The following is a 27948-nucleotide window of genomic DNA, read 5'->3' as shown; positions in this document are numbered from 1 at the left end:
ATGATTGATGCTGACCTTCTGTTTATGACAAAGGGTCAAACAAATTAAATTTGATGCAAATTGGCTCAAAATTACCCATGGAAAGGAGAGAAATTGTCACTGCAGGTGCTTTATTTCTCAGCATGCACAGAAATAAAGTCTCTCAATCCCTCCCTTCCCGTCTGCCCACCCCCTCTCTCTCTACCTCGCTCTCTCTCTGTTGCTACCATGGTTACAGACATGGGAATGAATTTTTGTCTGTCACCACAAACACCTGCCTCAGACATCGGCTGTGAGTCAGACTGATGAAGCCTTTTAGAATCACAGTTGAAACATGATTCCTCTTGAGAAGTTTAATAGATTCATGAAACATACATTAACCTGTGATTCTTTCTGATTTATCTGAAGACCTGTTCTAGCTCTGGCTGATCTCAAATGAGTAAGATTATGCGCGGCAGTGCCCTCTAAAGGCCAGACTTGTTAAGTGTAATGAGATAAGAGACTCCTGGGAGGGGAGCAGATGTAGTACCAGGTTGTGTGTAAGGAAAAAATGTGGCTTATGTTAATGAAGTACAAAAATATTTTCATTTTGGTACATTAAACATAGCTTAAACATATTTCAAGGAGATGGAAACCACCACCTCAAAAAATGAATATTTCTGGTAGTTACTTATGTTATCTGTTAGAGCTACAGGAAACATTACAGTAGGCATCAGCTTATAGAGCAGTGATGATGAAAGAAAATAATCCACAGCACCATGACGGTAGGTTTATTGAACATGCCCTTGTCACCATTATGAGTCATGTGTCCCCATCCATGTGTTTATGTGTTTGAAGTCTCTACCCCACATCCCGGCACCCTGCTACTTTCTCCATGCAGTAACCTATATCACACAGGGTGCTTTCTAATCCAACACGACCTCTCACCAGGCTGCCACCCAGGCCACCAAGATGAGCACCCTGACAGTCAGCCAATGATTAGTGGAGGAACAGTGGGGGAGGAGAGGCCAGCGGGCTTATTGGGAGCTAGATTACTGTGAACAAGGCTTTCACACATCACTGCTGTGCGTTTACAACCTTACCCTGAGTCCCAAAAGAAGATAAACACAGAGTAAACACTTTTTATTCATAGTAAATATTAGAGTGAATAATAGCTAGTGATGATCACATCATATGATGAAGTGCTTAATTTAATAGTGTGGATCAAGGCTGTCCGCATTACAGGGTTGATCTTGGTGCCTAAAGCTCTGAAATTAACACTGTTTTTAGTAACCATGTGCTATTTGAAATTTTCAACATATATAAACTAATGCAATCTATTTCTGCTTCTTGCTGCCACTCCAATAGAAAATAACGACACCCAGGCACGGATTGTACCCAGCAGCATCAGGACATTTCCTGATGGCCTGGGGGTCTATCTGGTGTGCTGTGAGCAGTCAGTGTGAGCACCAAGAATGAGTGAATAGACATCTCTGAACCCACACATCATAATCAGCTCTCGCGTCCATAGTGTCTCACACATTTTCTGCAAATCATGACATCAGACTGTCCCTTGCGTCTCACACTGCAACTGTCTACTTGTTGCTTCTCCATTGACACAGGACAAGATTATCACCTGGTGAAGCTGAAAGGAGAATAACAAAGAGTGGAGCAGAGCTGGAGATTGTGAGGAAAAGAAAGGTCCTTGCCACAGACTGCAAAAAAATAATGCAACATGATTGCCTGAAGGGACTGGGTTACTTACACATTATCAACATAGCTAGCTAAGTAGCCATGCTAATAAGAAGTGTGACAAAACAGCCTGGAGGAGGCACAGTAAGTGCGTCTCTCTGTGGAGGAGTAAAACTATAGCAATAATAAGTGAAACAGAGTACTCAACCCTAAAGGCAGTTAAAAATAGTAAAAGCTAACAATGAAAAGCCTGAATGCTACAGCTTTCTGTGAGCACTTGTTCGCTGTATTATCAAACTAGGCAGGGATCAATAGCACCATCCACTGGTACATAAAGACTTTAAGTTACCACAATGAATACTTTTCATCTGTCCCAAACAGCTCAGTTGACAGTTCAAAGGTAGTAAGCACTTTTACCGAACAAAAGGGAATAACCTGCCATTGGGTTTGAGCTACCACTTGTGAATGAAGCATACAGGTGCAGCTGATCAGACTGCTCTCATCAAATAACTGCATCACATAAGCCAGCTGGCCTCTTTTTTGGAGAGTGCAAATCACCACCAACCTCTGAATAAAAGGACTTCCAAGAAGGTAACTATAGCACCTGGTAAAAAGTGGCAACTGACTGCAAGCCACTCAACATTGTGGAAGACTTGGATCTAAGGGGCGTCCTCAGGGTTGGCATGGTAGAGACTGGTCTCAAGACTTTAGAGATGTCCCCAACCTATAAGGCAGCATTTTTGAATGAATGATGGTTGAATGAATGAATTTAAAAGTCAAGCTCATAAAGTAGATTGCATTGTAATTACTTGATTACCAAACCAAAATCCTGGTAAGGATGACTTTGCTTATTATACATTTGCATATTGTGTATTATATTACCTATCAATGAGACCTAAGGACTGTTGACATGCAAATGATGGAAGTCACAGTTAATTACTATTTCAGCAATAAATCATGAAAAATGCATCACTTGACTGATTGTACAAATAAACATGAGGCCTAACCACAGCACGTTTAACATTGTTAGCTAAACTCCTGTCAAAGCTACGGCTCTATGGGATGTAAACAAACATACCACAAAAACACCCTGGTTGTCACCAAACATTGTTAAGACAGTCTTTGGTAACATGTAAATAATACAGTTCCAGTTATTTTCCATGGTTTTGAATAACAAACATATGCAGTAACACTTTGTTCAGTTTTGTACTCGGTGTTCAACTTTACCTGTTGGTTGTTAACTCACTGTCATATTTTCTGATGTCAGAAAGAAATTTTACTTTCCGTTTTCATGGCTTCATTTGACACTTGGGACATAAAAAGCTATTTTTCCAGGTGCCACAGTTGATTTTGGGTTGGTCATCCTTTCCCTCCCTCCCAGGCTTGGTGGCTCTTTGTTGGCAGATTTTTTGGCAAAGCTAGAAATGAGAACCTAGAAAAAAGTGTGGAAGATGTCATTTCCTGTCAGAGGTCAAGGTGGAGAGGGGCTCTGTTCTCCAGACTCAACCAATCTGTGAAACAACCATGACTCTGGGTCCTGTCATTGAAGTTAGTTCTGCCCAAAACAGAGGAAAGATAAAATGGAGACAGACAGGGTGATGAATTGGTGAAGGTGAACTAATATCAGGTCTGAAAAGCCTGACAGTGGCAGACTCAGAGGAAAGAGGACAGTCAAAGAAGAAAAGATAAAGTGAGGAACAATAAATGCCTGTTTTAAAAACAAAAAGGTTGAATCTTCAAATCTAACTTTGCGCTTGATAACGGCATTCATTTATGCATCTTTGACTGTTTCCCAATGAATAACTTTAATGGTTGTCCAAGACTAGAGAATAATTAAGCAAAAACCACTCAACAGGGAAGCAGAAACAGTTATGAAGAAAGAGGATCAGGAGGATTCATTATTAGCATAGGAATGAGGGAAATAAAAACTGCCTTATGAAAGGAATACACAGCCAGCAGAAACTGCTTCAATAGGTAGTGAGCAAATACATTTTTAAGTGGTGCCTGTTTGCACAAACAACTTGAATAGAAGTTAAAAGAACTGATCCCCTAACTGAAACCATTTTACATCAAACTTAAGGTGCAAGGATCAGTTAGAAGAGATAGAAGCCCAAAATATTTCATCTGGCCAGGGTAAATCAGTGTTTTAAAGGTCGATGTAAGGGGAGCTTGGTTCCATGTTGGTACAGATTTGATTCTCCTGACGTCAGCTGATGCAGTCAGAGTGTCCGGCCTCAGCACTCTTTGTGACCTTGGACCTGATCCCTGCAGGTTTAACTCCCCAGAACTCTTCTAATGGCAGTAAATGCTTGGCTTAGCAACTTCTGTGTGTTGGAGGGCCTTTTTATGTATTCACATCACCTCTTCACTTTGTGCTCAAACAACCTCTGAGACACTGTCATGTCAGCAGCAGTGCTAAGTCTCAGGGGTACTGCTGCTTTCAATCTTCTGAATGACTGAAACCATATGGAGTATCACCAAAATTTTGATGCCAGGCTAACTCATCTTGAGGGTAAAAAAACAACAACCAGATAAACAAACATACAAACCAACAAAATTAAAATAGTTAGAATAAACACAGTTTGTTTAATTCTGCTTAACTCAAAGAGTCTGCAGATGGAACGTGTCAAGTTGGTGCAGCCGTTAACATCTATATAGTTGAACATCACAACATATAGGCTAATTTGTGTTTCCAGGTGAGTGTTAGCATAGTTTTATGTTGCCTATTGTATTTGGTGTGACCCATATTTACTCATACTGATATAATGCTTTGACTACAGCCCTTTGTTCAACTATTGTTGCATTAAATATTCAATACCTGCAAATAAACTCTGACTACACTTGACTTGAGCATAGAGTTTCAGTGCAGAAATGACTCAAATAGGTTCCATTTAGTGCCTCCCGGGTCAGTTGCTGGCCTTGTGGAACTTTCTTGAAGAGGACCAAAGCAGCAGAAAACAATGACTCAGCTGTGTAGTCTCCAACATAATGTCTGAAATGAAGTTTTTGAGCTGAGAAAAAATAGTTTTTTTGGCCTCATATCATAGAGTGTTCTAATTGGATTGAGTATTCACCTCATCACAGTTAATTTTTGATAAAAACATGTAGGTTAGAAAATCTCCAGAGGGTCTCCACAAACCCATTTTTGAAGGTCATGGAAGGCAGTTACAAAACATGGAATAAAGTGAGCCCTGATAAAGAAAGTTATTCAGAAAACGGACTTCATTTCAATCCCTAGTAGACTTTAATACCTGCAGAAAGAGTAATCCATAGTTTAAAAGAGCTGTAGCTAACGGCAGAGAGGGGATCTCTGAAATACACTACAGCACTAAAAGGTCACATGTGTTTGTCAATTACATGCTGAGTGTTTCCTTCTACAACCCTTCAGTGAGACACTAAAGGCTCCCTTCTTGGAAAAATCATCCACTAGGAAAAACAATTTGAGGAACAAAACTGAACGGAAATGCTTTCTGGGAAACTGTCTTGCAGGATTCCTGGAAAACACAAACTTTAAAGGTTAAACATTTTAAAAAGGTCACTAACTTTGTTTCCTCTCCTACAAAGTGCTGGATTCTCCAAAAGGACCATGTGTCTCTTTCAACACTGGTAAAATGTCCATCTCCATCCTGTGCTTTCTGTAAACTGACTGAAAGGTAAACATTGCTACACAGCCAGCAGGCTCATGATTTCATTATATGTTCCTCTTATTGCACACCTGAAAACTCATTAGGATGCTCCCGGCATTGTGACGGTTAGATTATCTCTATGCCTGCAAATTCAGAACATTACAGGATGCGCTGTAAGATAATCAGACTGAAATTACATTTCAATTTAGCTGCAGCAGCAGAGGGAATCCATGCATAGCAGGACCTCTCAGACAAGGTCAAATTGATCAACTTATATAAAGCTGTGACACATGAGCAGCTCAACATGTTATTTACACTGCCACCAGTCAGACTTCACACAGCAATGGCACCACAAAGCAAAGGTTTAAGAGTCCAGCTCATGTAAGGTTCAACAGGTTGCCTCAGAATGTTGTTCACCTCTCTGCGGAGGTTAAGGTCTTTATGTCCAATGTGGCTCCTGACAAAGATAAACTTCTGCTACACCAACAGATGGATGATGTCATAGAGACTATGTCCATGTATTTAACAGTTTATTATGAAGTACAACCTTACAGACTGTGTAGTATAACAGAATTACCTCACTATAATAATAAAGAGTCCCTTTCTACTTTTAAGAGGTGTCTGAAGACTCATCTGTTCAGGGAAAACTAAGGCACTTAATCTGACCCTTCTCCTTTTTGTCTTTAGGAGTAGAATGAATCAGATGGTCTAAAGCCCAGCTCTAAGTTAATTGATAGAGGGTAGACAGATAGGGATGGCTGTATGCTCACCCATTCTCTAAAAATGGCCAGAAATTCATCACAGCTTATTGTGGCAAAATTTCAATGCCCAATATGTCTGGTAATATTATTTTAAAGTATGAGCTATTAAAGAAGAAATCCATAGTGGATATTCTCCAAACACAGCATTGTAAAATGTCATAATGGAGTGCATCTAATCTCTGAAATTGGTACCATATTTTGAATGCCACACATGTCATTAGTTGCTTAGGTAAAGATAACCAATCTCTTACAAAACCTGTGCACACAGACTGCTAGCTCGATAAATCTGATGTCTCTGTTTTCCTCTTCGCCTCATATTTAAGCTGTTATGGATCTCATGCCTTTCTCTTAAACTGTTTGGGCTTGATTATCTGAACACCTGCTTCCAGGTTCCCTCTTGATTTCAACTCATTTATAAAGTAATATTTTAGCAAAACACGGAAAAAACATATGGAATGAAAGAGATAAAATACGAAGCATAAATGCATTAATGAATAAAGCATTTCCTCTTTGTACACTGACTGAGGACATAACCTCCAAAGAGGGCAGTGTTACAAGAGATGCTGTCCATGGTGCTGAAACTTAGCATCCACTGTTGCCTCAATGTGCATCTTCCTTCTTCTCCCGCTCCCTCTCAGCCTCATTAGTTTGCTTCCAGACTGCTATCTCACCCTGTCTAATTATTAATACACATCTGTCTGTGCGGGCTCAGATGTACACGACATAAAAGCAGGAGACAGGAATGCCATCTATTTCCTGTTCGCTGTAAGGCAGCTCTACCATTTAACCCTATTCAAAATGGCAGCCTTGGATTTGCATTGGATCTGTATGCAGAGGGGGGGAATAAGCGGTAGATCAAAGTTAAATAGGAGATTCACTTGATGGTTATTCCTGCAGGGCATGAGTGATGGCCTCCAGCTGATGCACTTGATGAGCTCTCGCAGTATGAGAGGCCAGCATGCGGGCGAGAAGACTTGTTTTTCAAGTGACCCAAACACTTTTCAAGGTCTTAATTTAATCAGATATTCTGCATGCATATTCACTAAACACTGTCATTTGGGTATTCAACACAAAGCAGCTCAGAAAGTTGTAAATACCCCCAGTGATACCCTGTTGTTCAGAGGGGGAAATTTCTATGATTCAAATCTACTGTTACACTGTGTGGCCTTTACAATAGCCTACTTTAAGACATCTTCATTTCATTTCAAGGTCATTTGTCGGATTCATGGAGGAGTCCACCTTAGGTCCATAATCAATCTGACCTCTTAAAGTGATCTATGGTGACCTTTACCTACCATCACACTCATTAAGAACACCAAAGGTGAAACCATTCATTGATTATTTCATTGATGCAAAATACAATTTTGCAATCTATCAGATGTTTCAGACTTGTGGTTAGCAAAAGAGTTCAAAAACAAATGTTTGGCTCTTGTGTTTCCATTTGCTGCCTTTATCTTTCTGTCTTGACTAACTGAATGCACACCACAAGTTTATGCAAAGTTTGTCGTCACATTTCATAATTACTAAGCACTTAAAGATGCTAGAACTAGATCTGTTTTGATTGGACTGCCTCGCCACCTTCTAGCCCGGAGTCTTACACTGTCATGAAGATGTGACTTTTAACCAGGCATGTGTTTGTTTTGGAACAAATTTTCTTTGTATAAGACAACTTTTTGGATACAAGGTGACGAGGAAAGGTATTAATCTGTTAAGTCACATTGCGCTGTTATTTGGAACGTGACAACAAGCATGTTGGAAGTTTGTACCAAACATCATTAGCCGGCTATATGTAGCCCTACTGACAACCCGGTGCTGTGAGACGTGTCGGTATTGTGTAGTGTCAATCAATCCTGGTTATGTCCTGCCAGTCATCTCCCAAGCAGAGCTAACGTAACCTCACTCTACATTTTATTGATTGACTCTCAAGTTTGGGCAGACCACGACAGAATAACTGCTGCATGTGGGTCAAAATGAACGTTATCACAAACAGCTTGGCCATTTTTGCCTTTAGCTATAGCTGTATCACCCTCCTGTTGAGCTCTCTTCTGTCCTTTTTCTGTCTGACATAGGCTCCAGTGTCCACCATCACTACAGAATTAATCCTAGAAATCGTTTTCAGCAGAGAAAAACACAGAGCTCTCTTCTCTCTACCAAATTTTGTCAGCCAGTGTGGTGTTGTCATAGAGACTTAAATGTGCCGTGAATCAATATGGTGCTGCTTGACCCGATTAGGAAGCTACAAAGAAGCCTTTCAAAATAACTATATTGACGCTAATAATCTCATTTTAAAGTGTGGATTACAATCAGGCATATATCTAGAATGGAGACTTTTTCAAGATCACTTAGAAACTCTTCACAGCCCTTTTTATGTTAAAGGTTAAAACTTAATTGCAAATTAAAAGACTTAAATAGTATAAGTTACTCATAAATGATAGCATTCAAGCGACATTCGCATGGAAGTACTTTTTAACTGTAACTGTATTGTCTGTTTGAGTTTTTGCTACTCTTGCCTTTTTGCACACAACAAAATGTGCACAGGGCAAGTCTACAAATAAAGTAAATTTCAGCAGCAAGGCAATTCAAAGTGCTTCACAGAGAGACAAATACACATTGAAAGGTCAGCAAAACATATTGAAATGGAACAATTAAAAATCAATTAAAATGTAGCCTGAAAATAAAATAAAATAAGATGGCTAAAGGGGGGACTAAAACAAATTTGAAGATATAAGCACAAAAGTCACAGTGCAGCATTATGCAATAAAAAAAAACATATTGAAATGATTGGGTAAAATATTCTAATGAAAGGCGGTTGTAAAAAGGTGAGACCTCAACCTGGATTTAAAGGAGTTGAGAGCTTCAGCAGGCCAGATATTTTCTGGGAGTTTGTTCCTAATATTTGGAGCATAAAAGCTGTTTGCTGCTGCTCTATGTTTGTTTCAGAGCAGACCTGTTCCAGATGACCTGAGCGCTCGTGATGGTTTGTCCTTGATTAGAGGATCACTGATACATTTTGGGCCTAAACCATTCATTGCTTTGTAATAAAGGAGTAGGAGTGTTTTAAAAATCTGTCCTCTGACAAACAGGGAGCCAGTGCAAAGACCTCAGAACTGGAGTAATGTGATCCACAGTCTTGGTCTTAGTAAGAAGCAATGTCCTGAACCAGCTGCAGCTGTCTGACAGTTTTTTTAGGGAGACGCTATTAATCAAGTCTACTGAAGATGAATGCATGGACCATCATACTGACACATTAGTCCTTTAATCCTTGACATCCTAAATGCAGGCGGTTATGATATAGGCCTAGTACAACAATATGTAGACTAACTTTGCTTCGGCTGTGTATGTGGCATCATTTTTTTTTCAAAGTGGAAGTAGATCAGCAGACAGACCTTTCATATAAAGGACAGAAATGTCTTGGTTTTACTTCACTACAGATGTTTAAGCAACGTCCACATACTGACCTTTGACTCATTGTAAATCAGTCACTGTTTTCATGTATTGCTCATAATTAACGCTACACGACCACAGGTTTAATTAGCAGGAGGTGAAATGTTCAGTCCTGTCACAAATTAGTTGCCTCTCGGCTCTATTCGTCTTTTTCCGCCCGCTCATTAACATGCCTCACTTGTGGGTGTGAAGCTGAAAGGATCTCCGGCGCGCCGAGCGGAGACGCGCAGAGTCCCTGTGCGTTCAGAGGAGGAGGAGGTATCAGCTGCCGGCAGGAGGAGAGAGACGAAGAGTAGCGGAAGAAGAGACAGCAGACCTCTCTACATTACAGGCTGCTGGTGTCCTCTCTGAGCAGAAAAACGGTCCCTTTTCCCCACAGATTATTTTGTTTTTCTGCTCACGCCTGAAGGTTTCCAATATGAGTCGGATCTAACGTCTCCGGAGAGAAAGAGGAATATTAGACTCCCCTGGTGGATGTGGACAAATTGTGGACATGGAAAAGATAGTGAATTTATCCCTTTCTGTTCTGCTGGTTTTATGGGGATGCGCGCACGGAGGTTCACCCAGTGTCCAGATTGGTACGTATCCATGAGCTCAAACGCAAAAAAAGACGCTCATAGTGACTGAAAAGCAACAATTCAGTGATAAAGTGTTAAAGAAAACTGACTGGAAAATGTTATTATCTCGCCAGAAAGCTGTGCAGGTGTAACTGATATTCTGTGTCGGTTTCAGGGGGACTTTTTCCAAGGGGCGCGGATCAAGAGTACAGCGCTTTTCGGATAGGAATGGTTCAGTTTGGCACCTCAGAATTCAGATTGACGCCTCACATTGACAATCTGGAAGTGGCGAACAGTTTTGCTGTGACTAACTGCTGTAAGTGCCAAAATCACATCACCTCATCAGAAAATGAGACAATAAGTGTTGACACCATCCATGAATATATATGATGCTGATGGCTGTTTTGAGTGTTCCCATGGCATGAGTTTGAATCTTTTATATTGTCACATAAGATATAAATGGTCGCTGCCGTCTGGTCTTTAGTCTGCCGGCAGACACTGGGGGGTTGTGAAGTGGTTTGATGAGGATGGGGAGCATCGTGTAGGCAGGAGAAAGTTGGTTTCCACAGTAACAGTCGGTCACATCCATCCTCTTTTCATTCCTTCAGACTCTCAGATGAAACAAGACTACACTGCAAAAATTTCAACTTCTGATTTTCAGCCAACAGTCTGCAAACCGAAGCATTTCTTTTTCCTAGTAAAAGAAAAAACGGGATGGGGTTAAGTAAATGCGCCTAAACATTTTCATTTAACTCCGTGTTATTTCTGTGGGGTGACAGTGCAGAGATGTCACTTTTTTCTTCCTGTCTTGGATAAAGAAAGCTCTCACTTTAAACAGACTGCTTTATTTATTCTCGGTACATTATTCAGAGTTTTTTGTAACATGTTGCGAAGGGGAGATGAGACATGAACTCTCTCAGATAGACATTTTTTGCAGTGTGCACCGCTGTCACGTCTTTCCGGAGCTCAGGAGAAGCGGCGTTCATCCATTGTTGCCTCCTGTCATAAAGCTCATCGATACATCGATTTGCGTTGCGCGCCATGCGTAATGTCTTGGCGACGTTTTACCATTCATTACAGATTAATGCAGACGATGAATGAGCAACCGAGGCAAATGACTTGCAGCCCCTCCGGGAAGCGCAGGGGTTAATAGCTTTTGACCAAATCACGACTCTTGATTCAAAAGAGTCTGCCTCACATCACTTCCTCTGCTGCTTTCTTCAAGCACAAAGCGGCGAGTTTCAGATCAGATCAAGTGTTTCATAGATCCTAAAGAGCCGAGATACAGACTGTTTTTTCTGAAATAACCGCAACAGGAGGAAGTAAACAGGTTCGAAGGTCGCTATTTTTTTAATAGCCTCAGCTTGAACATTTCATTAGGCGGTTGCCAAGCGACTACTCCTCTCAACAGTCCCTCACACATAAATCAAAGGCTCCTGATTGGTGCGCGCATCGCTCCAATCGATTTCATTACCATATAAAAGCTTCCTGCTTGGAGAAGCTCTTTGCGTGTGACAGATCACAGCAAGAGCTGTGTCCATGTCCAACATACAAATGTCACTGTGCACTGGTTGTTAGGGAACAAGACCACATGGTACCAGTCTAAAAAGAATAGGCATTAGCTTTAGATTGAGCTGAATTATTGCTAATATATACTGCATGTGTATTGTTTTATAAGTGTTTCATTATTAAAAACGTCAGGATTTCCCAGGAAGCAGAAACAATTTTCTCAACAGACATATCTGGTAGACATTTCCCTTAATTTGTAATCTTTTACATCAATTTGTGTCACCAAGTGCTTTCATTGCTTTTCAACACCTCATTCGGCAAATGTAATGCATTATGATTTAAACAATAGAGTGATACAAACCTTACTCGACTTCAGTACTAAAGGTTATCAGCGCAAAAAAACACTTCCCTTTGAAGGTTTTTGATCAAGCATATGCGCCAAAAGGAAACCCTATGCTAAAATGAGGGCCAGATTATGAGAGTTTATCTGCATTCCATCTATTAGAAATTGAACTGATCATTCAAAAACGATTCACAGTCAGAGTTTTGATCTGAACAATGTTGTGCAATCCTTGTAAGTGCTTCAATCTTTTGTCATGGCTCACCAGAGTGTTTATTGTGAGCTGGATGGAGCTGCTCCAGCTCGCTGTTGAGACAAATTATCAGGCTGCTTTATTTTCCTTCAACATCATGGCCCAACAAAAACCGTACAGGAGATGACACTTTGAAAGCAGAACATGAAAAATCTGCACACCACTAGTGCAGAAAGTGAAAGAATAACTGGATCTGGGCATATGAGGATGGAAATTAGGAGGGCAGCTGAGAGGGAATGTACAAATGATTATATACCTTTTGACTTCTTCTTCTTGAGTACTTGAGTGGGAGTTGGAAGTAGGAGGGGGGTTTCTTAAGCCGGTAGATGGCAGCCTGCCTCACAATACACCTCCTTAATGGTGGATTAAGAACACCAACCTGTCTTTATTTAAATGTAATTCACAAGCCAGCGCAAAGTGGAGAACAAAAGGAGAAATATTGAAGGTGACGAGGCACATTGATGTTAAAACGGTAAAACTAGATTCCTGTGAGTTTTCTGTCGGGCCCGGTGGATTTCTCACACGCCTGTACTCAAGAAGCTGAAAGGATCCAGGTAAAGCACATTTGTCTTTAATACTCAGGGGAACATGTGTAAAAATATGAAACTGAGTGCAATATTATTGAAATGGACTGCAGGAACAAAGAGACAGAGTTGCCCTATCTTTATTGCTTCCTACGGTTTGGAAGAACGGATAACCCAAGAAAACATAAACAGATTGTGGGACTAAGTTCAAACAGTACTGAGTCAGAGAATCTGGGTCTGTAGCACAAAGACTAGAAGACTACTATGAACCAAAAGTTGGCACAGAAAGCTTCTTTGTCAGGTATTTGCTATCTTAAGCAATTTATTTCTTGGTCAAATACTTAATTTCCTGGCATTTCTAGGCGTTTCCTCATCTGTCTTTGTTGAACACATAAATATACTATTTAAGATAATGAAAAAGATCATACTGAGAGTGTATGGATTTGCAGCCCACAGACACATCACACACTGATTGTACTAAGCCTGTGCTACAGCGTACTCCATCAATGCAGTGTGTCAGAGACAGTGGGAGGGAGGATGATACATTCCTCCATCAATAACAGTTCATCTGGACAGGCCTGCATCTGCTGCCAAGACCAGGGGAGTCATTGGCATGGGGTGTGTGTGTGTGTGTGTGTGTGTGTGTGTGTGTGTGTGTGTGTGTGTGTGTGTGTGTGTGTGTGTGTGTGTGTGTGTGTGTGTGTGTGTGTGTGTGTGTGCACACTGATATATTGGTCTGCTATCCAACCCAGAGCAATAAGTTTCAAAGATTCAAAGTTCCCAGAATAGACACCTCAGAAAACCAACTTAAACAACACTTGAGTGTTGCTGACATACCAGTTTTTTTATGATGGATGTTCAAACTCATGCTCTGTTTTGGATACAGAATAAAGTGACCAATAACTTATTTTTTAAGGATGCATTGTTCATTTGCTGGGTTATGATAAGACCCATGCATCATTTACTCCCCCAGTATTTTGAAAATGGTTTTCACCAAAAGCCACATGTTCACAGACGTCATGTCAAACTAATCAGCAGAAAGTAGACAGGCACATTTCACCTCTGCCTGTTGACACTCAAACATCGTGGCTCTGAATGAGACATGGCCTGCATGGACACATGGAAGATCTCAACACTCCACTCGTTTATGAGAGGAAATTATTTTTACTGCCACTGAGTGGATTCAGCAAACAAACGATGGTTATGGTGCCATGTAAGGCTCTGGAGGAAAGTTTTTGAAAATAACTCTGCCTAAAAACTCATTTCTCAGCAGAATCACTGTGGAACTGGGAATCATTAGTTTGAACAGTGTAAGACCTCAACATCCACAGAGGTTGCCCTAGAGTGGCATGAAGGGAAATTTAGGATTACATAATTTTAAAGCTTGTGAGTGTACAAGTCAGGATATTTTGAGCTTTTCTGCTTTGATTTGGCCATTTTTTAACCATTATTTACCATTCAAAAAGACTCCATAAAAGGAGAAGATACCGAGTCTATGTAGAGCAACTTTAATGAGATTAAATATTAAGCTGTAAAATAAAGAGCAACAGAAAACAGCAGGGATTTAGTTTCAAATCCCTAGGTGGGGTTCCCATAAGGCACCACATGGTGGGATATCAGATAATTGTCGGGTCTGAAAAATAAAAAATTAATAAAAAATACTAAACTAAAAACCCCAATATGCTTAAGAAATAGATCTTTTATGTTGCCTCTATTTAATCTTTTCTGTTGTTAAAACAAAATATAGACATACATTATTATCAACATGATTCAGACAGTTAGAGAAGCACACAAACAAAGACAGTGCATGATGACGGGTTAATATCTCATTAACAGAATATGCTAGGGCCTTGGAGAAACTCAGGTCTTTTTAGACTGACTGACTTAGATGTTTTGTGAAATTTACTCTGTAGAAAGGGAAAAAGGTTAAAAACTCTCTTCCTGAGTGTAAACTTGCGTCGCCTTCAACAAAGTCCACAACATGCAGTTCCTGAGCAGCTGTGAAGCTCTTTCTAGCGCCATCTGTTTTCACTATCCTGCTGGCAACTGACACAAGCTCAGCAGCAGTCACGATAGTGCCAGTAGTAGGACCTTTTTTGCATGCAACCAGTTCCCAGAGACCCATGCCATCCACCTCAACTGGTCACTTGTTGTCTTGATTTGTCTTTTCTACCAGCTTAGCCCTCCATTTGTTTATGTTCTCAATATTATACCATTGTTTTCTGATCTATTGTGGGGAAAAACCTGGAAAATGTGTGCTGCTTGAAGTACTTTTCTTGAATAGTGGCCTGAGCAGTGCTGTCAACTTGATAGTTGTATACCTCATTTCCTTGCTTTTATTTATTTATTTATTTATTTATTTATTTATTTATTTATTTATTTATTTATTTATTTCGTTTATTTTATTTTATTTTATTTTATTTCATTTATTTATTTACTTATTTATTTATTTTTTTATTTTTATTTTTTTTTTTTGGGGGGGGGGGGGGGGGGGGGGGCACAAATCTGATCTTGGATCCAGCTGGGGAGGAAACATGGGTTTTCTTTGAAGGTGCCACTACAGGCAACATATTTGCATGAAAGTCTTGTTATCAGTCTACAGAATGCAGAGCTGCAACAGTTTGCGCTTATGTAATCAGCAGTGTGACACTCAGTGTCAAATGCGACACCTTCAGAGGACTTTTGGTGTCAGCTGCATGGCTGAGACACACATCACACAGTCATCTCCTCACATCTTGCACTTTCCTCTAATTGGACAACCCACCTACATAAGTGCAGGCTTTTGATGATGAGCAGCTGAGCGAGCTTTAACTCCAGTGCAGATTGTTGTTTTCTTTGATGAAAAATGTTGGTATTATGTTATACACCGTGCTATGTGTATGTGCTTCTGTGTGTTCCTGTGAAATCAGACTTTTTATTTAGCTCTATATGCTCCTGTGCTTTTAGATCTGACACCAACACGCCACACTTCCTCCAATGAGAGCAGTTTGAGGTCACTCTCAGCCGACCGGCGATTTAACACTTCAAAGTTCTAGTTTGTCATGCTTAAATCACGTCATACTGTAATTTCACACGTCAGCATGCACTCAGTATCTCAGGGATGCACGCACTCAGAGACCTCTCTGCACGATCAAAAGCTTTAAAGTGGCTGCATGTACGCACAGCAGAGCATTGGTTATAGCCAATTTATTGTTCACACTTAATTAAGTGCATTCTCCTCCATTTCAGAGGGAGCTGTGAAATATTAAATAGGCCTGGGAGCTGGCCGGTCAGAAAATGAGGCTAAAGAACCCTCTGTGGATCTTTGCTTGCCCTGAATACACCCCCAACCAAGCCCTTACCACTCTGTCCTCGAAAAACACAAGGCTCAGAAGGCATCAGTGACAGAGTGATTCAAAGCTCTCAGCTGGAAGTCGGCTCTCGTCTCGTATCCAGTGACTTAGTTCATTCAGTGCCTCCAAGGCAGGTGGCTCAAACACACGTTTGCCCAAAGCTGAGCAGAAAAAAACAGCAGCCAGTAAATCTAAAATGCAGGGGTAACAGAGACGAAGGCTGCATCAGGTCTGAAGAAGGTCATTTATGTGGGAGACAGACCGGTGAGAAAAAAACGAATGTCATGTTTGTTAAATATATAGTTTACTGAGAGTCACTGGAGTTTGATGAATAATTTTTAAAATAAGTAAAACCCAAAGCTTTTCAGGAGCATGAAAGATAACTTTCTTAAGTTTTTGTTGTTTACATGCTGTTGCTCTGCAGTTAGCCAAATGTTGTGACAGTTCCGAGATCTACATATATCTGTTCACAACTGTTTTCTTTACATCCCTTTAAATGTCTGCACAAATTTCAGACATTCTTTTACATGAGAAGAATACTTTTTGAGTCAGTCTTAATCAAACCAGATGACAAGGTGGTTTATATTCCAATCTCCTCCTTTGTCAGTGCCAGTGAAGGAATGAACAAACAAAGGACCAGAGGTTAAGGATCAGAATGAGACTCAAAGTCAGAGAATTAACTTAGTCCAGCTGATTTAAGTCGCAAAACTTTTACTTTATCTTTGTGGGTTATGTTTTCTTAAAAAAAAATCTAAGGGATCTGGTTGAACACAGACATCGTAGCTGTAGCTGTTGCTGGTTCAGACCAGTGTAGACCAGGCTTCAGAGTCTTTTTTTCTGTTATCATGGTCACTGTGGCAGATTAGGAGATCACAGAGCCGTGACTCTACCGGCAGACATGACAGACTACACACTGGTACCCAACCAATCGTTTGGACTGATACGATGATGGTGGAAAGACGACGAGACCGGGCACGATGACACCCAAAAATGCCAACAGCTGTAACTCACGGAGTTGTGGGAGTGCATTGACTATTTGTTGCCAACATTCTTTTCATTGGAGCTGCACAGTGGCGCAGTGGTTCCTGGTTTGAATCCCTTGCTTGGGAATTCCCGTTGGGTGTGGAGTTTGCATTGTGAGATTAATTGGTCCTTCTAAATTGCCTGTAGGTATGAGTGTGTGCATGAATGACTATTCGTCTCAACATGTGTCGCCCTGTGATAGGCTGGCAACCTGCTGTGGGTGTATACTGCCTCTCATCCAGTGACGGCTGGGAATGGCTCCCTGAGCCCTCGAACGGTACAACTGGTGAAAGACGATGGATGAATAGAAGGATTTCTGTTATGTTAATCCCTCAGCGACACATCATAAAGGCAGAAATGTTGTTCCCAGAGCTCGACAGACTTAACCGTCTTGCAGTACTATCATCATCACTCTTGTTTTGCATTGCTAGTTGGTTTGTTTGTTTGGAATCGAGACTTTTGCATGTGCAGAGTGCTTTGTGGTCTCATTAATTGGAAGAAATCCTAAAAGACAAAGAGAAATTACAAATATACCAGACTTTCTGTCAGGATGTCCCAGACAGGGCACACTACACAGGATCTTATGATCTAGGCCCGTTTACACAACAACGTTTTATCTGAAAACGCTAAAACACAGTGAGAAAATTTGATTTTTAACGGAAACGCTGAGGGACTGAAGACACTGTAGTAAGCAGTTGGCGCTATAACTGTCTTGTCCAGAAGTCGCTTTTGGTAGATCTCCAGACCGAAGTAGAGCTGAGCAGATCATCTGGTGTATTGGTGAATGCTAAGTGCAGAAGTAGAGCAACAGATGCACATTTTGTTGCAATAAAGTTAGACGATTCAGGAGATTGAGCAACACAAGCACAACATGGCAGTCCACAACCATCACAACAACGGTATTGTTGGACTGTTGTATACCCATGCCTGATGTGGAGCGTAACGTCAGGCTTACTGTTTACGCCGCAATGGTCTCAGCAGCATTTCAGAAAATTCCCACGCTGGAGGCCGCTTTCAAAAGTTTTGGGTCAGCCAAAACGCCGTTTGCGTGTAAACCTGAGGCCGAAACACAACAATACTTTTGGAATTTACCCTAAAAAAACTGTTGTCATGTAAACAGCCCCCTAGATTGGGCTATAATCATGCTCAAGCTATGCAGTCTGATCTCAACACCAGCACCATTTAACACCATTATTCTGACTGCCATTAGAGGGTTCTTTATAAATACATTGGTACACCTAAAAGGTAGTTTTATTTCTTTCAAACAACCTTGTATTTGTACTCTTGTTTTCCATTTATGTATCCAGCACTGAAAGAGGAAGGGGAGGAGAAAAGTGCCTCCCAATATTTCCTCACATTGCCACATGAAGCTTCTGGGTGTTTGGCTGAGAAAGCAGACAGAACAGAAAACAGATAACATGTTTTCAGTCGGAACTGGGTTGCCCATAAAGATCTGAACCAGACTCCTCACAGCACAGATCCTTATCCCATAAAAGATGTAACCAAGGCTTTATCCTTTGTCCTCTATCTAGATGTCCCCTTCCATATCTTATACAGAAGAAATAAAAACAGCTCCTTCATTCCTCTGCAGCCTTTTATCAACCTCTAAAAGCCTGTACAGTGACAAAAGAATGAATGTCAACAATGTGATTTCCTCCTACTGTTTTAATATGTGAACAAGTCAAGCTTCAGAGCAGGCCTGTCACTGCTGAAGACGCTCCATCTATCATCAGAGTCCGACTCTGTGGGAAGCCAGAATGATTATAGATCAGCTGTCTTCGGAGTTCATTACTGATATGATGAAGAGCGTCATTACAACACTGCATCCTGGAGCCTGTGGCATACAGTTCTTTGGTCAGAGCCAGAAGCAGCAAAAGACAAATCACAGAAGAGGATGGTTGTATTCTAAACATTATCAGCCAACCCAGATTATGAAAATGAAAATGACTGAGTTTGTTATTTCTGGGGAAAAAAAGCTGAACAATAAACTTTTATATTTCCCCTTTTTGAGCCTCAGTTAATGTGATTACTGTTTTTCTGTTCCTATATGCTCATTTTTTTTATGTAGGTCCACAATGCCCACAGGGAGGCAGCTGGAGTAGACACAAGCTTTAACCATTTCAACATGTGACCCTGTTAACTGGTAACTTTTACCTGAAGGGTCCTGTGATTCCATAATTCAAAACTGATTCATCAGCTCTGTCATTAAATTACAACCACTTTGTGAAAGCTCCCAGTGTCTTCAGAGGTTTCTGTAACAGTGATAATCACAGACTTCTTGGCTGAAGGTCACCATGTTGACCGTGTAGCTTATTGAACCAAAGCAGCAGCTTGCATGTCACTAGCTCTGTATACCTACAGCATCTTTGCCAGCTTAGAGGGTTTAAGGGAAGAGTTGTTTCTTATAGAAAAGAGAAGTTAGAGGTTGTGGGAAGTATGAGCCATGGTACAGTGATTCTAGAAATGTTACAAATACAGGAAAAGAACTATGCAGTGTTAATTTGACAAAAAAGAACAAAAAAAAAAGGATTTTGGGCCTAACTGCTATTATTTTGTCTGTATATTATTTTTTACAGATCACATTTCTTTTATTTTTTACTTTACTTTTCACAACGGTTACTTTTCTTGCATGTTTGTGAAAAGACGATTAACATTTTCATAAAGCATGATGCGCAAAGCCATACATTTTAGCTGTGCACTTGTCATTTTGTTTTTGTAGAAAGAAAAGTAGTTTCAAATAGTTATTAAAAATGCAATACAAAACAGACTTGGGGAGTATTAAGCCATGTGGGACATGACATTTTTTACATTCAGACTGTTTGAAATGTTTAATGTACTTGGAGATTTGTTGCCTGTAAGACCCAAACTGAAAGTTTTAGAATGAATTTAACCCACATATACGCATTGTCAGCAGATAGACTTTTAAAAATTCATATATAACAATATAGTTTCTATAGTTTAATTTAATTTATGCTCAGCAGAAGTTAAAATTCACTTTTAAAAAAAGTTAAAAATGTCTTCAATTCTCTGATTAACCTCTCAGGAGTTGGATGCTCATTAGCATGCAGTGAGAGGAATCTTTCCTACCATCATGGTGTGATTAAGACTTGATCCGGTTGCCTTGTCTGCTCTAACAGGGTGTTCTTGTCAAACTTATTAGGACTTTGATTTGTGAGTGTGTGCGTGATTATTGTGTATAAGCGTGAGTGGTGAAAGAGTAGAAAAGATATAGAGGAATGTGAAGTGATGACTGAAAATGACAGAACAGAGCACAAAGACTGTATGGTGTGATAAGCAGAGAGCAGACAGATGAGTCCTTCTGCTATGTGTAGCATTAAATCTTGCAGAGCCAAATGTAAATGTAGGAGTGACTGTCTTTAGGCTGGCTGTGTCCTTTAGTAAAGGGCAGAAAGATTCAGGCTATAGGTGGAAACAATCAGAAAAGAAATCTTTGAGTGTATGTTTTGTTTTTCCCGTAGCTTTTAACCTGAGGTCAGGTGGGTTAAACAACCATCTCTGACTTAAACCATTTACTGATGGTGGTGAAACTACAAATGATTCGATTTTGGCAAATATTTAAGATTGATTTTTGTGTGATCTTGAGGTTTTTCACGTTAAATTCAGTCTTGAGGTAATCCTAGCAAAAATGACTCACTGTCATATTAACTAAATAAGGATCACAGGTAAACAAATGTGGCCGGGGTGTGTGGTGAGTGGGTGATTGTGCAAATTAGAATCCAAACGTGAGCAGGAGCTCTGCAAGTAGACGAGGCTTCTCACACCCTGAAAAGGTACTTACTGGGGGAAAAGTGAGATAATGCCTGGGTTGAAGGACAGACTCTTGCTTCAATTTTCCCTTACAGAGATGGGTGAGGTGCAGTGGCTCTTTCACTACTCTCACATCTGTGCAAAATGCCATTATTTCCTGACTTGCAGGACTAGTCTGAGACGACAATTAACTTTTTTTCCACTTAGTGTCAACAGGCAGAGATGAAATGAGCTGGGGTCATTTTTCAGATTGCTTTGACATAATGTGTGCCCTCAGGTTATCTCTGGCATTGCTGTAATTACTCAGAATTAATCAACATTACTACGAGCTTTTGACCAGAATCAAGTATTTCACACGGCAAGGTAACAAAAAATGTGCTGTATAACCTAATTCTTATGCTATAACAATCCAGAGGCTTTCTATAATTCATGAAAATGAGCATCCGAAATGACCCCTGGCTGACTACTGACAACTGTTCACCCACCTTTAAAACCTTAAACTTCGCTAATGAAGACTTTTATATCTCCATAACATCCATAAATCGTCTCAGAAGCCTGATGAAGTTGGTTGCTTGGAGCTCTTCCCTTTTTTTCAGCGCTTTCTCCCAACTAGAGCTAACTTTGTCAACTTCATTTACAGCTTTGATCCACTTTAAACATTTCTTACGACTGTCAGAACTGCTGTAAAGCAGTGTCTCTTGTTCAGACAGTGCCTTTGTGCTCCTGTAAGAACTTGTTCCCTGGTGGTCTGCTCAAACAAAAGGTCCCCTCTGGACTGAAGCCAACACGTCTCAGCAGCTGTTGGCTTGTCACTTGCATTTTCTACAAACCTGCACCAATTATTTCATGCATCAAGGGGTGCAATCTGTGAAAATGCTGTTACAGAATCAGTATTCCTCACACATACAGAACATACTTACGGGATATGCTTTTGTAAAATGGTTTAAAACATTTTAAGACACAAGAACTTCACTTTTCATGTCTTGAAGCAGCAAATTCACCTGTTTCATAACCAGCACAGAATTCATCAGAGTTGCTTCAGAGACATGGGCGCACTGGTTTCAGATGATAAAACACAGTAAAGGACCATGAGCAAATCAAGCGGCAACAGCATGCCTTCAGGATTCTCAGTGAAAGGTAAAATCAATAGAAGAGAATTAATGTTACAAAAGCCCACTTAAAGCTCCTGAAAGGAACAATTATTTTTCTGGCTTTGATGCTTCTGGTAGACATTACAGTTCATCTTTCTGCTTCCTGTGCACGGAAAAACTAGTGACTAATAAAAAACCTTTCTCTGCTGTGTTTTATCAGTCAAATGCATCACTCACTTCCATTTTTTGTGGAAAATTTGAGCCAACACACTTCTGCTCAACATGCTGTTTATCTCTGTTTGAATTCTACTTCAAAGTAACAGTAACAGGCAAGAACATTTCTTGACAGGAACTCGAAAAAACGGTCTCCTTTACTTAAATCTTCACATATGCCCTCACGGTCCCACATAAACACAGTTTTGAAGACAATTGCAAAAAGAAAATATTTCACAAACTCTGCCACTATGCGGAATCTGTTGCCCTTCAGTTTCTAACTTCACAGTGATCTATGGGTGGATGCTATAGCAATGAGTTGCTAAGCTTAATGTTGTTGGCCGGAAGATGTTGACTGGTGCAGGTGGATGCAGAGTTGGAAAAACACCAAACAAACATGGCGAGTGCTTTAAAAGAGCCTGCACCAGTATGTTTCACATGTAAGCTAGTATCTTTTAAGTAGCACCCACTGCAGCTCGGTGCTCAAACAGGATACAGATATCTGTGTTGCATTTTGCAACCAATGACTGAACAGTTGTTATGTCTGGGTCTAGAATTTGACATCTTTTCCATACAAATGAAAAGCAAGCCCCTAAGAACATAGGAGGAAGCAGAATGCTTGTCGAGTGGGAGTGGTACCGACACAAGTCATTCTTGTCATTATGTCACCACAGAAACAAATACAAATCCCCTTGTTGAAGATTTGCCTTCTGTAGGTTGGGTTGCAGAAACCATTTTTTGGGGTTGCAAAGCTGGATGATTACTACAGGCAAGGAAACTGTTTATTCTATGTAATGGGACCTTTAACTGAGGGTAAATTTGATGTTTACTACTATTACAAACAACTGATTGAAGTTGGAAGGGCTCTTGCTGGGAGACTTGTCCCAGCCTCTCCCCCCTCCTGTGTGTTTCTGTGATGCTTTCTGTCTCCATTAAAAGAACCCTGCATGTTTCACCATGTGAGGGCCTCCTATGCCACAGTCTGTGGGCAGATTCTTTGATCTGCTCCGTCTCATGGGCGGGTTTGGGACAGATTCAGTGGAACCTACTAGCAGTTCAGGGACTGCAAATAGGACAGTTTTCTGTTTTTAGTAAGGCTTTGGAGTGAATGCTTTATTGTGTCTTTGTGTTTGAAGGTATGTGTGGAGGTGATTTTACTGTCGCCTTTGTTTATGAGTGGTTCTTTTTTTTTGTAGTTTAGTCTAACGGCCTGCTGCACTGTTCAGACACAAAGAAAAGAGAACAATCCATCATCGACATGCAGGGTTATTGCTACAGTTATCAGACAAAGGAAACAATAATAGCAAAGGTGGAAGAAACGACTTTACAGCCACTAAATTGTTCCTATGAATAAGATTAGGACAGTGTTCACAGCAGCTCCACGATGCATTTGCTTCCAGTATGATAAGATTTTTACTTGAAGTGGACATATTTGAAAACACAAATACAAATGATTAATACATGTTCTGGTCCATCTCCTTTCCTGCCTCCTCTGTGATGTTTTTGTTCCCATCAAAAGAACTCCAGGAGTTTCTCTGTGTGAAACAACCAGGAGTTTTTTTTTTTTTTTTTTTTTAACTAGTCTCAGGGGTCAGTGAGGGTTGGATTCAGGGGAAGCAAAAAGAGGGTCAGGGAAGGCTAACAGAACAGTTTCCTCTTTTTGGTTGTATTATGTTTCATCATGTTTAAGTTGTTTTTGTGCCAGAAATACATTCAAAACCACTAAAGACTCTTCCAAGAATAAGAAACACACAATGCATGCCACAGTTTATAAAAAGTGCATAATGTTGCTTAAGAAAACTCAGGTCCATTTCACTTAACATCTTGTTTTGTATAACTGGAAACATTGAGTTCATATATAACAGTCTGATCTTTGGTATTAGTTCCCTATACCATTGCCAGAAAATTAGACTTTAAAAAATGCACCTGTCTCAACAGCTCAGATGTTAGGTTTCCAACTACAGCAAATGAAACACTGTCCGTCCTGATCTTGTAAGTACGGCAACAAGTGAGAAGGGTTTTCTGGTTTGCAGGGTCCCTGCCAGCTCAGCTGTCAATCAAAGTCATAAAACGATGCGCCCACTCAGAGCAACAGAGGCTACAGAAACATTCCTGATGCACTACTAAAGACTCAGTTCAGCCCTTTAGAACAGAAAAAAAAACATCATTTTTAACTGAAAGTTTCTTAACATCTATGCAAATTAGTCTACTCCTGTTGTACTTACAGGAAACATGCACCCCACAGATCACTAAGAAAGCACGTTTCCTTAGTGCATAATGTGGGTGAGATACCCCTTTAATGGAGCTTTTTCTTTTTTATATATAAAGTAATTCCAGATCTCAAGCATGGAGTCAGCAGAAAATGCAACAATGCTAGATAGAAAGAACTTAATCCACAGTTTTCTGTATGGGCTATTGTCACAAAACAATATGTTACAGTGCTTAGATTAAAAAAACAGCACAAAACCATAGAGTCAGAATGAAGGCAGCAATACTGGGCTGAACCAGCTTCACACACTAAGATAAGGTCAAATTCAACAACATTCAAACTAATTCAACTCAGGCCTGGCTACAAGGACACTCAAGAATGTCACAGTTTTCAGGACAAAACTATAAAATTGGAAATGACATGGCTTAAGAGGAGTAGATAAGAAAACAAATAGAAAGAGGAGGCTAAAGACAGATAGGATTTTGTCCAGCAGTGTGTCCATTAAAGCTGGATCAGCAGGGAGCTTATACTGGCAGGTGAGATCACTGTGTGTGACAGGTCTCTAACAGAGAGGGTAAACAAGTAGACAAGTACATACACATGCTCAGATAGCAGGTATATTCTGCTGCCAACACTCAAGATGCAGACAAACCCAGACAAATTTCAAGACTTTGTTTCCTCTTTTAGGAAACAGGGCACTTGAACTCTGAGTTTGGAATGAGTGAGTTTGCCATTCATGAAAAACAGCATTTCAAACTGACTCAAGATGTGATAACAGCCCTCACATCTCTAAACAGACCCACATCCCACCCCTCTTCGGGATAAAACAGCAGGAGAAACAGTGGGAAGGAGGACAGCTGAATAAATTATCAGACACTCCCTGACTTTACATTCATCTACCAGAAAGAGTCAGCATGTACAAAGGCATTTCATGAAATAACTTCAGACCTTACAGTTTCTCATTATTAATTAAACATTAATGAATTCAATTTGTCACTTTTCAACTGATGCACTTCTTGACAACTGTTGGAGAAAGCATTTTTCCAGTCCTAAATACAATCTATAAAGTGTTTCCTGTGGTCTCAGTTGAGAGTGAGTGGACTGTTAACATTCTAATATTTTCTACATACAATAGCATTCCAGAAGTTTCCAGATAAGAGCAAGCAGCAACCTCAAGGATTGAAAGAAGGAGCTAAAGCAAATGTTCCTCCTTGTGTGTGTCTCCTTTAGGCTGGCTCCAAAAGCCAAGGATAACCATTAGAGCCATTGTCACAGAGCAATTAAAGAAGAAGAAAACAACTACAACTAGAAAACTTTGTGTTTGTGTTGATTTTAGTGTCACTTTATTGGAATTAATGACCATCCTAACGCTTTGCTAACATTGTCAATTCATGACAAGGTCATATTTAAATCTTATTCTCCTTCTTTCTGCCACTCATATGTGTCAATCATCAGTCTGTCACCTACCCTCTCAAAGCAGTTATACTCGTTAAAAAATTACAATATAGAAACTCTCTGTCTTGTTTCTGATGGTCTTGTTTGCTTTTGTAAATCATAAGGAGATAAAAGTATTAAATTCAATACGTTAAACAACCACTTGAAAACTCTCTCTCTCTCTCTCTAGATATATATATATATATATATATATATATATATATATATATATATATATATATATATATATATATATATATATATATATATATATATATATATATATATATATATATATATATAAAAATCCTGAAAACCTACCGGACAGTATTGTGAGTCCTGTAATATAAACGGTAGAGGGTAAATGTGAAAATTATTCTTATCTAAATGTGATAATGAGATGCACACTGGGTGTTATTTGCATGAAAAAACACTCAGAGGAAGACAGAAACACCCAATAATCAGCAATCCCACCCCTCTGAATCCTCATGTTTAAAACACCTTTGACATTGTGTCTTTGTGAGGGATTAGAACACCTTGGGTTTCTCACAGTGAACGGAGATTACACAAAATGTATTTATCACCAACAGCAAACAGAGCTGTGACCTTCCTGAAGGATCAGTTTTCAACAATAAAGCGATCATGGAAAGCGAGGTCTAGGTTGCAACTGCAGTCCTTTCAGGGTGATTTGAGGTCTTACTCAATGTTGGGGATTTTTATGCAAATCAGACTGTTTTTGACAAACAGCTCTGTCACAGGGAGGGCTGCTTTGTTGTGCTGGAGCAACACAAACAGAACTTGTTGTGTTGACAGAACACTGGACTGTGATAAGTCGATCTTTGTTCAACACAAATCATCCTGCATGGCTGAAAAGTAAGCAGTATAAAGAGCAGACTGCTGTACATAAGAACGTTTTGAGGACTGTAAATGAGATCAGAATTAGTGATAATACGCTTATTTGATCATTCCCAAACTATTTTCTGAAAAAAATATAATACATTTTTGAAAAGATCATCATACATTGTCAAGATAATTACAGACTAGTCTGTGATTATCTTAATCTTTCAACCAAAGATACCTTCATGACCAAAGATACCCCCATACGGAGGTATCTTTGGTTAAAGCGAAAACGTTTTGGGGAAAAGTACTGTGATAACTTCAGAAGCACAATTATAGATGGTGAAACACCACATTTACTTTGAACTAATAGATTAAACCTGACAAACTGTGGCGTAATCTGCCTCTTGTTTGGTGCCTGTGATTCAAAGGCAGAGGGTAATTGATTGCATAAAACATACTGCCAATAGGCAAGGTTATATTTGGCTGTTGCAGAACATTGGTGCAACCTGCCAGTCTGTGAATCTACCATCACAAAGAAATACCCCAGAGGCCAAGCTTTCTGGATCATAGTGGACTGCTTGTCCAAATATCTGGTGTGAGAGCAGCATGTACTGCCCAGGTAACTCAAAATAACCAATGTTCTGATCCCTGTGGTCCACCTGTTATTTCTAGGAAAGACTGAGTGAGTCATGAAGCCAGATATGGCAAGTGAGGAATACTTGTACATTGTCTTCTGTCATTACCTACTTACACTGGAGACTGTAAAAACTATGGTTAGAATAGAGCTTTATTTGTCATTGCAACAGGTACAAAAAAATTGCAAAGGTCACAGCCTTAACGACATCACCCATTGATTTCTGAAGACTGTATCCTCGAGGTGGTGGTCGTCATTTTTGGAAATGCTGACCTCAACTTCCTTTCAGCTTTCAGGGGCTGTAGTGTAAGCCATAGCCAAGGCGCCTGGCAGCAAGATGCAAAACATCCATCTGTCAGTAAAATCAGCCATGTCCCCAAATATGCATAATTAAGCCCAACTCATTGCCTGAAAAGGGGACTGATTGGCCATTTTTAACATATTAAAACCTGCTCTTATTTTGCAAACATGGTAGCAGAGGATTGTATAGGAATACTAAACACTGTTAGAGAAGAAAAATATTGATGCCATGACCGTGGAGTCAAGTCACATCTACATACATCAAACCCAGCTTTCATATAGTACAAATGATGGATGTAGTTTTGTGTGACAGTCAAGGACAAGAGGAAGAACAAGCGGTGTGGAAAAGGGGACAAGTCAGGGTTCAGACTGAGATGATGATCCAATGAGAGGCCTGGAGTCTGTTCGCGATACCACAGGGGCAAATGTTCAAGGTGGTG

General features: G+C 40.1%; 1 protein-coding gene across 6 annotated transcripts in view; it reads left to right on the top strand.

The window, feature by feature from the left end:
• Positions 1–9705: 9705 nt before the first annotated feature.
• The window catches only part of gria2b (glutamate receptor, ionotropic, AMPA 2b), a 63687-nt gene continuing 45444 nt past the window's right edge, over positions 9706–27948 (top strand). For all 6 annotated transcript variants that reach the window (XR_012598385.1, XM_074673389.1, XM_074673390.1 and 3 more), the window contains exons 1-2: positions 9706–10059; positions 10214–10354. Coding sequence is in view for 5 of the 6 variants with exons in the window: in XM_074673389.1 (XP_074529490.1) it covers positions 9975–10059; positions 10214–10354 (226 nt within the window). In the remaining variant the exon portion in view is untranslated. The remainder of the gene's footprint in view (positions 10060–10213; positions 10355–27948) is intronic.

This window comes from Halichoeres trimaculatus, unplaced genomic scaffold (assembly GCF_033239565.1).
Source record: "Halichoeres trimaculatus isolate MK-OKI-2021-1 unplaced genomic scaffold, fHalTri1.1 fHalTri1_scaffold_7, whole genome shotgun sequence".
NCBI lineage: Eukaryota > Metazoa > Chordata > Actinopteri > Labriformes > Labridae > Halichoeres > Halichoeres trimaculatus.
The sequence above is the reverse complement of the archived record's forward strand: the minus strand, read 5'-3'. Positions and strand labels throughout refer to the sequence as shown.